At 44.7% G+C, this 13,115-nt stretch overlaps 1 protein-coding gene across 4 annotated transcripts in view; it reads left to right on the top strand.

The window, feature by feature from the left end:
* The window catches only part of SH2B2 (SH2B adaptor protein 2), an 880,732-nt gene that overhangs the window by 629,257 nt on the left and 238,360 nt on the right, over positions 1–13,115 (top strand). For all 4 annotated transcript variants that reach the window (XM_069614985.1, XM_069614983.1, XM_069614984.1 and 1 more), the window contains one exon: positions 4,030–4,201. In XM_069614985.1, the coding sequence (XP_069471086.1) occupies positions 4,030–4,201 (172 nt within the window). The remainder of the gene's footprint in view (positions 1–4,029; positions 4,202–13,115) is intronic.

Here is a 13,115-nt window from a genome sequence, read left to right as displayed (position 1 = left end):
GGCGCATTCGAATTTTGACGAAATGGGCACCCATGGGTGCCTTGTTGCAGCTGCGAACGCAGCCCGCTGTAAAAACACACAATGGCATTAAAAAGTAAACCACTGCCACCAGCCATTAATTGAAGAAAGGGTAACATAAAAATGTTACATGAGAAACTACACAAAGGGGATACTAAGTAACCCCTCCAGCACCCTATTGTAAGATAGTGTGTGCTGGGTCTAGAAAGTTACAAAATGTAGGTAAGGTCAATTTTACTTCACTGCTCTTGGAAACAGTAGTTTCACCAAGGTAAGGTATTTAAACCATTGGGAAATCTAAGAGACTTCCCTGTGCCACTGCACTGAAGGTGATGTGTGACACAACTAAAAGATGATGCCTGTGGAGTTTGTCAGACTCCAAAGTCAAAAGAAGCACAGAGAATAAATCACATTAAAATTATATGACAGATGAAAAGTCCTAAAGTCAAGCAAAAAGAGCTGGAGGTCTCTAAGGTAGAAGGGAATTAGCACATGTTTGAGAATTCTCCCTAACAATCTGACAAAAGAAAATTATCACTTAAGTCACGCGCATCACCTGTACTTTGGTACACATTTGACAGATAACTGAGAGCCGACTAAGGGTATTTGTTATGCACTCTTAAACTATTTTATTGCTGGTGTATGGAAATCGCACCAGTGGAGACCACAATACAATTTTGTAAAAGGGAGGCGATTGAGTCTAAAATTGGTGGTGGCTTTTTATAATAATTTCTATGCAGGCGGTGAGCGTCCATCAGCCTATAGTGCTCTTTTTGAAAGGGTGAGGTTCCTCTGTCTACATAATACCACCTAGTTCACTCAAAGCTCGCCTTACAAGGTGAGGAACCATCAGCCCATTTTTTAAGTTTTCCAGGAGATGTTCTACAATGGGTGTCTGTAAATCCTCACAGGGTGACTGTGTTGAATTCACATCTCTCTATATATTAACATTCAAGGGTAGCAGGCTGCTAGGAATGGGGGTCTCTGTTCGGATGAGCTTGATCAGCAAGTGAAGAAGTGGAGCCGTGCAGTCCTGTATTACTTGTACAGGAACAATTCAAGATGGTGTTGACGCTCGTGCCTACTTTTAAAGCCTTACTACTATATAATAGAAGTCATCAGGAAAATCCTAGAATTGACCAATCCTAACATGGCCCTAATCCCGGGGCAAGGAAAGGGAGAAACTTGGGAATGGAGTATAGCCAATTCGAGCCCTGGGTTCAAAATCAAATGGGGAACAACCTCTGGGACGAGAAGGGGGTGGCGTGAGCTGAGCCTCACCTTGAATTATAAAAGGGGGTCGAGGAAGACCCAGTAGGTGGAAGAATCTTGGACATACTTTTGTCCAAGCATCCTTGATAAAATTAAAGGTGGCAGAAAAGGCTGTCCTTTAGGAGATGCATCCTGACAAACATGAACCTTTGATACAAACGGAGACAGTGTAAGACTCTACACCTGGAAAAAGACAAGCTAGTTTACGACTAGCAGCTGCTGGAGAAAGCCTCAACTCTTCAGACTGCAAAGTTTCTACAGATGGGTGCCAAAAGCCAGGACGGGAACACCAGAGTCGAAAGAGGGGAATGGAGGGCCCTCAATCTATGACCCTAAAACCAGAGACTGGCCCATGGCAGGAGGGTAAATAAAATATTTTCTGCCTGATTAGGACCACTCAAAATGCAGAGTATATCTCATTACATTTAAGGAGGGACCTACCAGATTGTCTGAAGAAGAAAACCCACGAAGCAGAGAGCTCTGGAGAGAGCCACAATCCGCTTTTAAAAAGCCCAGCAACATATGGTATTGTTGCATGCCCCTGATACAAAGGAAGGAATCAGAAGCGTTACAGTCCCCAAAGGGGCCTACTGAGAAGAGAGATGGAAAGAAACAAGGAGACCGACTTATGGACCATCTGAGGGGATCAGAGGGACTGTAATACACTGACCGGGGAGGTAGTGACGAAGGGCCAGGGATGGAGAACATTCTTCATAAATGTAACTGCAGACACCTGAGAAATTCCTGAAGAGTCGACTGCTAACAGAGGCCTGGAGGCCAGCAGGTCACTTATTATGAGCTCATTGAGCCTATCTAAAGTTACTTTTTGAAGTATGGGAAGGACTTTTTCAAGTAGGTTTTATATTTTGGTTGGGCCAATCTTTTTATTATTAGATATGGCCAGCCTTGGCTCACGACTGCTTAAGAATAGGTTGGAATTTCCATTTGCATAATTTGTATCCTCTTTGGTTTTAGAGTAGGGTGTCTTGGCTAGAGGCCAGGACTTAATAAGAATAAGACCCTAAAATGGCAGGCAGGGAGAAGGGGGAGTGGAGAAACCTCACCCCAAATTATTTTTGGTTATCCTGGCCATCACCTTATTTCTCAGGATTTCTGTTCCCAAAACTACCCTCAGTTAATAAAGATACATTGAACCACTAATATTTGAGATCAGCCTACCACAGTGCCCAATGCCAGAGTTGATTTAAAAAAATCAAGGCGCCCATATAGGTACCCCATACGTCTAAGGTTCTTTAAGTCTATAAATATTCAAGGTGCTTTGTCTTTGTAGTTAAGTAGCAGTGTTCTGTGGCACCCCACTGGCACCGATTTGCAGGTGTGTTTATGGTAAGAAGAAGGAAAGAGATGCTGCTGTGCCGTTCTCTTCTGCCCCCATTTAGCCCCTCCAAGTGCTCTAGGTGTGAGGCGCACTATTCCGGACAGAAATTGAGTCAATGCTTGGTCTATCCTGCTGTGATATTCTGGCCAGGCTGTAAATGTACCACTTCTTTGCCCAAATTAATTCCTGGAACCAATAGGCCACATGACTGCCTCAGAGCCGGGCTGGAGCACCTGCCAGTCCATACATCATAACAATGAAGTGCTATGCTCAGGTGCACGTTATACATCCATGTGTACATAGTTTTGTTTTATTCATATAATGGAGTATAAAGCCTGCCTAAGAAGTTACATTTACTTCTTCACTGACTCTCATTACTGAGTATGCAGTTTTTTTTATGGTGCAGTTTCGTAACCTAATGTTTATTCCCTGATTTCATGGGATTATCTGGGAGGTAGCCATCTTATCGGTTTTCACTTCGCTGGGGGTTTCTTCAAGTCCCTTGGTTAGGTCAGTTGATGCAAGTCCCCTAAATACATACAGGCAGATGTTTTGGGTTAAGAGTGAGAATCGTATGAATACTGTCAAGCCTTCTCTCCTATGACCTACAGGCGGTGTCCCATTATCCTTATCTCACTGAGGGTACTGCCTAATTAATATAAAAAAGAACCTACAATAGGAAGCAGCAGCAACAATTTGCAATCTTGGGAAGTACTTTGGTGAGCTAGCTCAGTGAGTTGGGCTCTCGCTTTTGCGATGTGTGTGATCGGTACGACATCCTTTCATCACCTGCCTGTTCATCCCCAGGCTTTTTAAGTGCACATTCCATTGAATGTTATCATCAACTTTTTTAGGGGGGTTGGGAAAGGGCAGATAAGGGTTTGGGCGAGTGGGCAATAGCAAAAAATAAGTGTGGGATGGGGATTTTGGGGGGTACCTCCCCAAAAAAAAAAACAGCCTGGGGATGAACATGCAGGTGATCTGCGGGTTGCAGGTTTAAACCCAAGGAAGACCAACTCAGCCTTACATCCTTCCAAGGTTGACAAATGACTGCCAATTTTGATGTTCTATATATGGCGCTTTTACGAAGGTGCTGTATAACACATCATGATCATAGTTAACAAATAGGCCCAGGGTCTCATTTTAAAAACCGTGGGTATCATTTACGTTCCAAATGTCCACAAGTTGCATTGCCTTGGCTTCATGTATATGCTTATTGTTGCATTTTAAATACTGTTTACAATTGCTTGTGCCACTTTTAAATAAAACAAACCAGTAGTAAGGCTGCTAGGTGCCTCTATGTTCTGCTGCTCCCCCACATGCTGTTTTCCGAGCCCTTTATCATGTTTTGTTCTTCAGTTTCTTGAAATTCCTTTCACTTTGTACCTCTTTTCTTGCAGCACCTGCGATTATCTCTGAATGATAATGGCCAGTGTCACGTGCAGCACCTTTGGTTCCAGACCATCTTTGACATGTTGAAGCACTTTCACACCCACCCCATCCCTCTGGAGTCTGGCGGTGCTGCTGACATCACACTCCGCAGTTTTGTTGTGGCACAGAGCTCTCTTCCCGGTAGGCTACATATCATTTCTGCAACGTATTTACTCAAGGAAACATGTAAATACCACACCACAACTCTTTGGAACAAATATTTATTTTCTCAGCAGAAATTCCCAGAACGCTAGGCACTCCTGCTCAGGCTAGACCTCGTCAAAACTATTGTTTTCTCTTTACAGTGGCTTTAGAAAATGTTGCATCGTAGTACACTAGATATTACATGAGTTTTGGAATTCTGTGGACTTTGTGTAGTTCTGTTCACTTTCAAATCATTGACACCCTTTTAGTAATCCAGAGCTTTAAAAAGATTTCTGGCTGGGAAGTTGTAAAATGAGATATTGTGCTTGCATCATCACATCCTAAAAGTTGTAAAAACCTCCATGAAAGGTTGGCAAGGAGTGTTTGTTAGAAAGTTCCTTCCTTCATAGAAAACAATGAATTTTGTAATAAACACAGATGGATGTAAAGATATAAAGGAGTTCTTCTAACATCTGGCAATTGCTCTGGACAGCCGTCTGTTACATCCGTTTTTAGCCTGCTGAGCATTCCTGAAGCGGGAAAACCATAGTCCAAATCAGTGTAGGTCCTAATCCAGACATGTTTCGGCCTCATTGGGCATCATCAGCATGAACTAGCTTTTTAGGCCCTATCATACAGCAAGTTGAGGATCCACTTTTGGTCATACTCCTTATAAAAATATGACTTATAAAAACATGGGTGCATGGAAAATAATGAAATAATCATGACCAGTTGCATTTGCTCTGTGCATGTGTTCATTATATTGTTTTTAACCTGCTGTAAAATTAAAGGGGAAACATCATGTGCACATGTGTCTTGGTACCAACCAAAAAAGGACACCCCAACTCCAAGGCCTTTCTTTTCTGTACAGAAAAAACAAGCATCCAGAGACCTGTCTTCTGTGAGGTGTAGCCTGTGATGCTACGCACAGCCATGTAGGAACCCATAGCAGAGTTCAACAACGCAACTTAGGGCGATTGTGCAACACTAAAATATGAAAAATAATAGAAAGCTTTGAATTAACCCTGCTTATGGGTTGGCTTCATTGTGCGCCGTCAGTAGATGCATTGACATAGTGAAATCAGAGTCCATGTTTTGGAATAGCTGAGCCACTTACAGTGACCTATTATGTCTGTGGTTGCTTGTTTTCCTATGCAGCTGGGAAGTTGCTTAGCAGTTTGCAAAGGACTGCTTTCAATGGTGGCAGGACCAGGACGGACTAGCATATCTTTGGTCTTCCTTTGTAATAGCGCAGTTGGGTTACAAAATAAATATTTTGCCAATTTTAGGGCTACTACAGCACTACTGTTTCTGAGGAAGTGCCTTGAACGGTATGTTGACACTTATTATGCGATCATCTTTCCTCGTTGAGGTATTATCAATGTGGGCTTTGTTCAGGCCATGGCACAGAGACGACAACTGTGCAGGTTGTGGATGATCTCTGTGTCTGTGCCTGCATAATTGTGATCTTGGATCCCAATGTGGCTTTTGACATGGTCGACCATGAGGCTCTGTTAAACATCCTGGTGGCTTGCTTGATAGTGGGTTGTGGGGGTAGTGTCCTATCTTGGTTATCATGTTTCCCGGCAGGACATAGTGATTTTACCCATGTAGCAGTTTCCAGACTGTCCCCCTATTCTGGTTGTGTGCTGTGTGCCTCACTGGGTCGATTCCGCTGGAGGATATGATCGAGTGTTCGAGCATCTCTATCCATCAATATGCTGATGATAAAACTTTATCTTGTCATCTCAAGCTGACATCCTTTGTCTGGGGAAATACCCAAATACCTTGGTTCTCTGGATATCCCATTTCTCCTGCAATTTAAGTCCATTGAAAACTGAATTTCTTTTGCTCACATCTTCTGCTTCTCTTCCATTGGTTCACAATTGTCTTTGGGTTCTCTCCTTTTAAGGAATGTCTCCTACTTTGGTTTCTTCTGTATGTTGTAATAGCTTTGATCTAGGTGGGCTCTTTCTTGCACCCTTATTTCAATATAACAGTACAATATTGTCTTTATCATAGTGACATAAAATAACGTTCTTATATGTCTGTAACTTTTGTTTCGCAGTGTAAGGCCTAGTTATTTCTAGGGTAGGTGGCGGAAACCCATTGCTTTCAGATCTGCCTGGTGTACCAAGCAGGTCCTGTGGAAATATTTTCATTCCGCAGCCAGACAAGTGGTCCGTGCCCCGAGATTTCATCACCTCTCTCTGATTCTGCTTGAACTACAGTGTCTTGCTTTACACTACAGGATCCAGTTTAACCTTTGTTCTTTTGTCTATAAATCAATTGTTTTAAGCTCACACCTACATTTAAGCACTCCAGAATTGAAAATCTGGTCATGTCCCACCTCAAGGCCTTGGTTTGCAGAAACAGTTGAATACGTTTTAGAAATCGTATTTGTTCAAATTGGCCTTTACTATTTAGTACCTTTTTTCTCATTTTTATCACCAGCTGGGGCCTCCTCCCTCCCTGCACATCTTGTCCTGCCAGCCCACAAGCTCTCTCTCCTACTCTGCACCACATCAAATGGTGGGCTTTAGGCTAGACCTGCTCGTCTCCCCCCCTCTCTTTCTCTAGCTTAACCTCCCCTCAAGCCCTGCCAAACTCACACTTTCACCCCGGCTACAAATAACCTAGTTGGCTTTGGGATACTGTCATGCTTTCTCCTTCTCCCCTGTTTTTAGCCTGTGATGAATTGGAGCAACTGCACTCCCATTCTTTTCTGAGGGGGCCAAGACACAGGGGACAGTGATTGTCCGGCTGCTACCCAGTGAACCTCCCAGACGGTGAATGGAGCCGGATTTCCTGGGTTTGCCCACTCAGACCTGGTTGGATTCATGGACTGCTGCATCTTTAAAAACGACCCAGGGCTACAAGTCGCAACATAGCCCCAAATGATCAGACTCGAACAGTAGAGAAGATAGCAATTGCAAATGCTTCCTACATGGATCTATGTGATCACTGCACATTTTTTACTCTGCAACCCGAAAATGTTGAATTGTTTTTCTAATTGTTTCACTTTTTCTCTCAAATAAATGTGGGAGGAGGCCCCCGCAGCCTCCCCCACATCCCCCATGCCTAGTACCATCTATATTCGTATGAAAAAGTGAGAACATTTGACCCAAAGAAAAACTACATTTTCGGGTTTGCATTTTGGTCTTATCCCTGCCTAAACACTGCCATGATAATAACATTTACAGCCCAAGGGGCAGGCAACTGTTCGCACATTGTTGAATCTGACTACAAACCTTTCATAGACTTAAATGTCAAAGGAACCGTGAGCCTGCTAGAGTTTGCCGAATGTTGAATGTGGATCGAAATGACTCTGCGAGAACACCAGTGAATTCAGATCTGAGAGGAGAACAAGAGACAGGCCGCTAACGATCAGGTGAAACGGCAGACCCTGCTTGCTGTAAGAAAGCCGCGTAGCTGTGTCCACATGCATCTGCAGTTCCACAATGGCACTGAGGACCCAAACCATCTTTAAAGTCTTGGGGCCAACCATTCATATACAGATTGTTCAACGAAGTCCAAACCAATACCAAAAGAGAAATAATAAGACAAGGTTTCAAGCAAAAAAGACATATCCTGGGTCGGCTTAGGAAGACGGCCACAGGCTCTGCACTATAAATGAGGCTGGGAAAACCAGAATGGGGTGACGACGGGGAAAAGAGAAACCTGCGTCTCACCGTTCCCTGGATCAATTTGGAGAGAACATTTGGAGAGATTAGCTGTCTGAAGTGCAGATGTTGCTCTGGCAGAGGCCAGGGTTTCTACCGCAAGTGCTAGTGGTTTGCTAAAATTAAAACCTAGGGACCAATTATACCTGCCAAACCTGAAACCAGAAGCAAGGGCTTGGGACTGGTTACATCCTTAACGAACATAAAAAGACGCCAGGCATGAGGGAGAGCATATTGTCTGCCTGAAAAGGACCCTGTAAGAAGGGGGGAGAGATACTTGTTGTCAGTGAGTAAAACATAAGAGAAATTGAGTTGGTGGAGAGGCATAAGTGAAACCTAAGAGAATCCGAGGTTGGGGATAGACTTATGAAAGAACTAAATGTTGTAGAAAGAACTAAGAGATGCACGAGAGACGCAAAGCTTATGGAGATACGTAGGCAAATCCAGAGAGGAACCAGAGGATGGGAAAATACCTAAGAGAAAGGTAAGAAAACCTGAGGTCATGCAGGGACCTGGGAGAAATCGGAGCTCATAAAAGACCTAAGAGACTGGCAATGAGAAAGAGAATCCATAAAGACACTTGCCAGAGTTGGGTGCAATTAGTAATTGGAGCTGAGAGCCCAGCATCGTGTAGGACCTGAGAAGAGGTCTACTGAGAAAGTAGGCATTGTAAAAAGCTGCAGAGAAAATGTTTACATTGAAAGGGGAACCAAAAGAATTTCACCGCAAGCCTGAGCTCAAAGAGAAACGTTGAAGGAAGTATACTGAAAACCCGCAACTCAGGAACAGCCTGACTGAAGGGTAGCGCGAGCTAGAGGCCGGAGTTGTTAAGGTCCTTAAGAAAATACCATCAGTGAGTGAACCTCGAGGGAGGATTGTACATTTGTTTTCTAGAAAAGGGATGGAATTAAAAAATATAGCTTTATTAATATTTCTGTTGGCCAAACTTGATGAACTTTGTTATAGCTTAGTGTTAGGTAGGATGCTCAAAGGACTCAAAAACAGTTTTAAAATGTCAACTGGCCATTGTCGTCTTTAGACTTTGGTTATTGGCATAGGGTGTCCCTGGAAGCACAGAAACTTGTAAGAATAGGTAAAATACCTTTTGGGTAATTAGATATCATCAACCTGAGTTGCAGTGAGCACTTGGAGAACCAAACCTGAAATTATCCAGTATTTGACACTAGTTTATCAATAGGTGCTTCTCTGCTAACTATAGGTTTTCTTTTTTTTTAAACTCTTTTTATTAGTGGTCCTACAGATATACAACACAATCACATCATTACCAAGGTACACATGTATCGTACATCATACTTATCCTCAAGGTATCAGAGTTATATAGTGTCATCAACATCCGAAATCATATCACACAAATACATTCGAAAGGGTCCCCATATATCTTTAGGTCTACTTGCCGATGGGCGCGTTAGGACAAACTGCTCCTCTGCTTCATTGACGTAAGTCAGTTCTTTAAGGAAATGTTTCATGCTGGATGGTCCAGCAATCTTCCATCGTTGTAAAATACATTTTTTAGCTACTGCACATGAAACGTTGAACAGTCTCCTGACCTTTTCAGAGCACTTGCCTATATCACCAAACAAATATTTCTGCGGTGTCAGTGTCGGTGGGGGGTGGGGGGGGATCAATGTAATTTCTTCCAGCATCTCTGCCACCTCCCTCCAGAAACCAGCCACCATCAGACACATCCAGTACATATGGAATGCCCCAGCCTCCCCTGCTTTGCATTTGGGACACTCCCCAGACCCACCCGGCGCAAACTTCGCTATTTTGGCTGGAGTATAGTGTAGTCTATTTATAATTTTAAACTGAATCAAGCGCAGGCCAGCGTTTAGGGACACTCGCTTGGTGAGCAAACAGTATCTCTCCCAGGTTTGGTCATCTAAGGGGGTCTGCAGGTCCCTTTCCTACTTAACTTTAACCAGGTTGGTCGAGGGGGAGTGTGTTTGGACTGCAGTATATAATTTCGAGATCCCAAAGCCACCCTCGAGTGTCACTAATTGTACACAAGGATGGGTAGAGGGCTCTTCAGGGAAGGTGGGCCAGTGTTTCTGAAAGGCTGATCGTATACGGTAGTACTGCAGCATCCTAAGCGGACCCCTGCCGAGCGCCCTCGTTATTTCCTCCAGGGTCGCAAACCTTCCATCAATAAACAGGTCACCCAGTTTCATCTCCTCGTTGGGGTCCCATGCTTCTCGCAACCCGTCGTCATGAGTTGGTGGTATACTAGGGTAGTTCCAAAGGGGAATCGCAGGGTTATAGGGACACTCCACTCCCAGTCTCTTAAATATCGCTTTCCACGCATCCACTGTGCGGCTCACCGGGTTGAATTCACATGTATCTCTATACCGCATATCAAATATCACGGATTGTATGTTTGTCGGTTGTTTGGTGAGTTCTTCTATCTCCACGTGTGGGGATCCACTGGAGTTATCATACCAATACCTCGAAAATTGGGCTTCTGCAGTGTAATAGTATAGTTCGAAATCGGGTGCCATTAGGCCTCCGGCAGAATACGGCTCTATCAGTTTGTCCCATCCTATCCTAGGGCTTTTACCATTCCACAGAAAAGTCGTGGCTATTGATCTAAGCTTATTGAAAAAGGGCCGGCCTGGCCATATGGGGATGTTAACAAAAAAATACAGCAGCTTGGGCAAGACTATCATTTTGAGGACCGCAACTCTCCCATGTAGTGAGATTGGGAGGCGGTCCCACATCAGTAATTTAGTGCTCAGGGCTTGTAGTGCACTCTCGTGATTGTCCGAGTATAGAGTTTGTTTATCCTTGGAGACCACTATTCCAAAGTATCTAATGGATTGCGCAGCCCATTTGAGTCCGCACGTATAGGCGGGGCACGTGGTTGCCAGTGTGAGAGGGAATATCTCAGACTTCCCCTTATTTATGGAGTATCCTGAGTGCGCCGTGAATTCCTGAATCTCCGCCATAACAGGAGCGATATTGTGTTCTGGCTCGCAAACATGCAGAAGGGTATCGTCCGCGTATAGAGATATCAGCTGGGTGGCCCCTTTCAGGTTTATGCCCCTGTTTGAGTGTCTAAGTCTGACTGCAATCGCCATCGGCTCTATTGTTAACGCAAAAAGTATGGGCGCGAACGGGCAGCCTTGTTTGGTGCCCCTTCCCAACAGAAATAGGTTAGAGATGGTGTGGTTGGTCAGCACTCGGGCACCAGGGTTCATGTATAGTAGATTCACATATGCAATGAAACTAGGGCCGATACCAAACGCCCTCAGCACCGCCAGCAGATAGGCCCACGAAACGGAATCGAAGGCCTTTTCGGCATCTAAGGATATGGCCACAGCCTTCCTCCCTTGGTCAATCTGGGCCATAATACCAAAAAGTCTACGGAGATTGAGGGCCGTGGACCTATTGGGGACGAAGCCGTTTTGGTCGCTGTCTACACACTTTTGCGAATATCTTGGCATCAGTGTTTATCAATGAAAGCGGCCTATAGGACGATATGTCCTGCGGGGGACGACGGGGTTTAGGGAGTACAGTTATAATGGCTTCCCTCATTGAGGGGGGCAGTGTTTGGCTCTGAAGTGATTCTTCCCAGACCTGTAGCAGCACAGCGACCAGCTCTTTGTGGAATTCTTTGTAAAATTCCACCCCTATTCCATCGGACCCCAGAGCTTTGTTAGATGCCAGGTCTTTAATCGCCTCAGTGATCTCCTCCGCCGTAACCGGCTGGTCCATGGCCAGCCGTGTCTCATCAGGGAGTGTAGGCAATTGCAGGGTGTCTAGGTATTCTTTAATTTCGGTATCTGTTTTGGTATCTCTGTTACTGTATAATTGCTGATAAAATTTAGTAAACCCATCATTATTCTCTTTCTCCCCCAGAAGGACCTCCCCCTGTGGTGTCTGTATGCTCGTGATGCGGTTGTGATGTCTATCTTGCTTCAGTAAGTTAGAGAGAGTCCTGCCAGCTTTATTCCCTTCTCCGTATCTACGGGCGCGGATCGGGGCAGCCATATATTGCACCTCCCTGGAAGCCAGCTTACCAAATTCTTGTAAGTGTGTCTGTATGTCAGCTAGAGTCGCCTTGTCTTGAGTAGAAGTATATGCCTCCTCTAGTGTTTTCATTGCAAGTTCAGTCTGGGTCAGCTCAGCGCAGACCCCTCTAAGAAGTCCCACAGATTTAGATAACAGGGTTCCCCTGATCCACACCTTAAAGGATTCCCATACTGTGGAATATCTATCAACAGAGCGTATGTTCCTATCTAGGAAATCCGCAATTTCAATGTGTAGTCCCTCCACCACCCCTGGATCATACAGTAGCCCCCCTGGGCATTCTCCATTTTCTAGCAGGTCTGGGGCAATCACGAAATTCAACCTCCATCGCAACTGGGGAGTGATCAGTCAGTGTGCGGGGCAGCATTTCACAAGTCTGCATCGCGGTGATGACCGCAGGGGAGACAAACCAATAATCAGTTCTGGACTGCGAATCATGCACCGATGAATAATGTGTAACCCTTATCTTTTGGGTGAAGCACCCGCCAGGCGACGTCCAGTGAGAGTTGAAATAAGATATGCTTCAGAGTAAGGGCAGATTTACTAGGCTGTCTCAAAACCGTACTGGACCTGTCCAACTCAGGGTCAAGGGCAACATTGAAATCCCCCCCCCCCATACCATGGTGGATACGTCAATGGAAGTAATCAACTGGTATATATCGGTATAAAAGGTTGGGTCATCGATATTAGGACCATACGTGTTGACCAATAGGATCTGTTTGCCAGTGACCTTACCCCAAACAAGGACATACCTCCCAAGGGGGTCCATTTTCTGCCCTTCCAACTTGAATCCCAGACAGGGGTGTATCAAGGTGATGACCCCTCTGGACTGAGACGAGTAATTCGTATAGAACCTCGATTTGCCCCAACCAGGGATTATGTATTCATTATTGACATCCATAGCATGCGTTTCTTGCAGCAAGACAATTTGCGCACCATGCCTGGCAATGTAATTCCCCACCTTCCTAGTTTTAGTCCGATTATTTAGACCCCTAACATTCCAGGACAATAATTTCATTCTCAGACCGCACCCCAAATCTACAAAGAATTGTACGGATAGTATCCCACATCCCATTCATGTACCTCTCATGGAACACGTGTCGTGTCATAACGTCAGAGACCACTTGTTTAACCATCAACCAACAACTTATCACCCTCCTTCCCTTGCCAGGCCAGGGATC

This window comes from Ambystoma mexicanum, chromosome 9 (genome assembly GCF_040938575.1).
Source record: "Ambystoma mexicanum isolate Mex_15411 chromosome 9, UKY_AmexF1_1, whole genome shotgun sequence".
NCBI classification, from domain to species: Eukaryota; Metazoa; Chordata; class Amphibia; order Caudata; family Ambystomatidae; genus Ambystoma; species Ambystoma mexicanum.
Note: the sequence above shows the minus strand (reverse complement) of the source record. Positions and strands in the feature narration are given on the sequence as shown.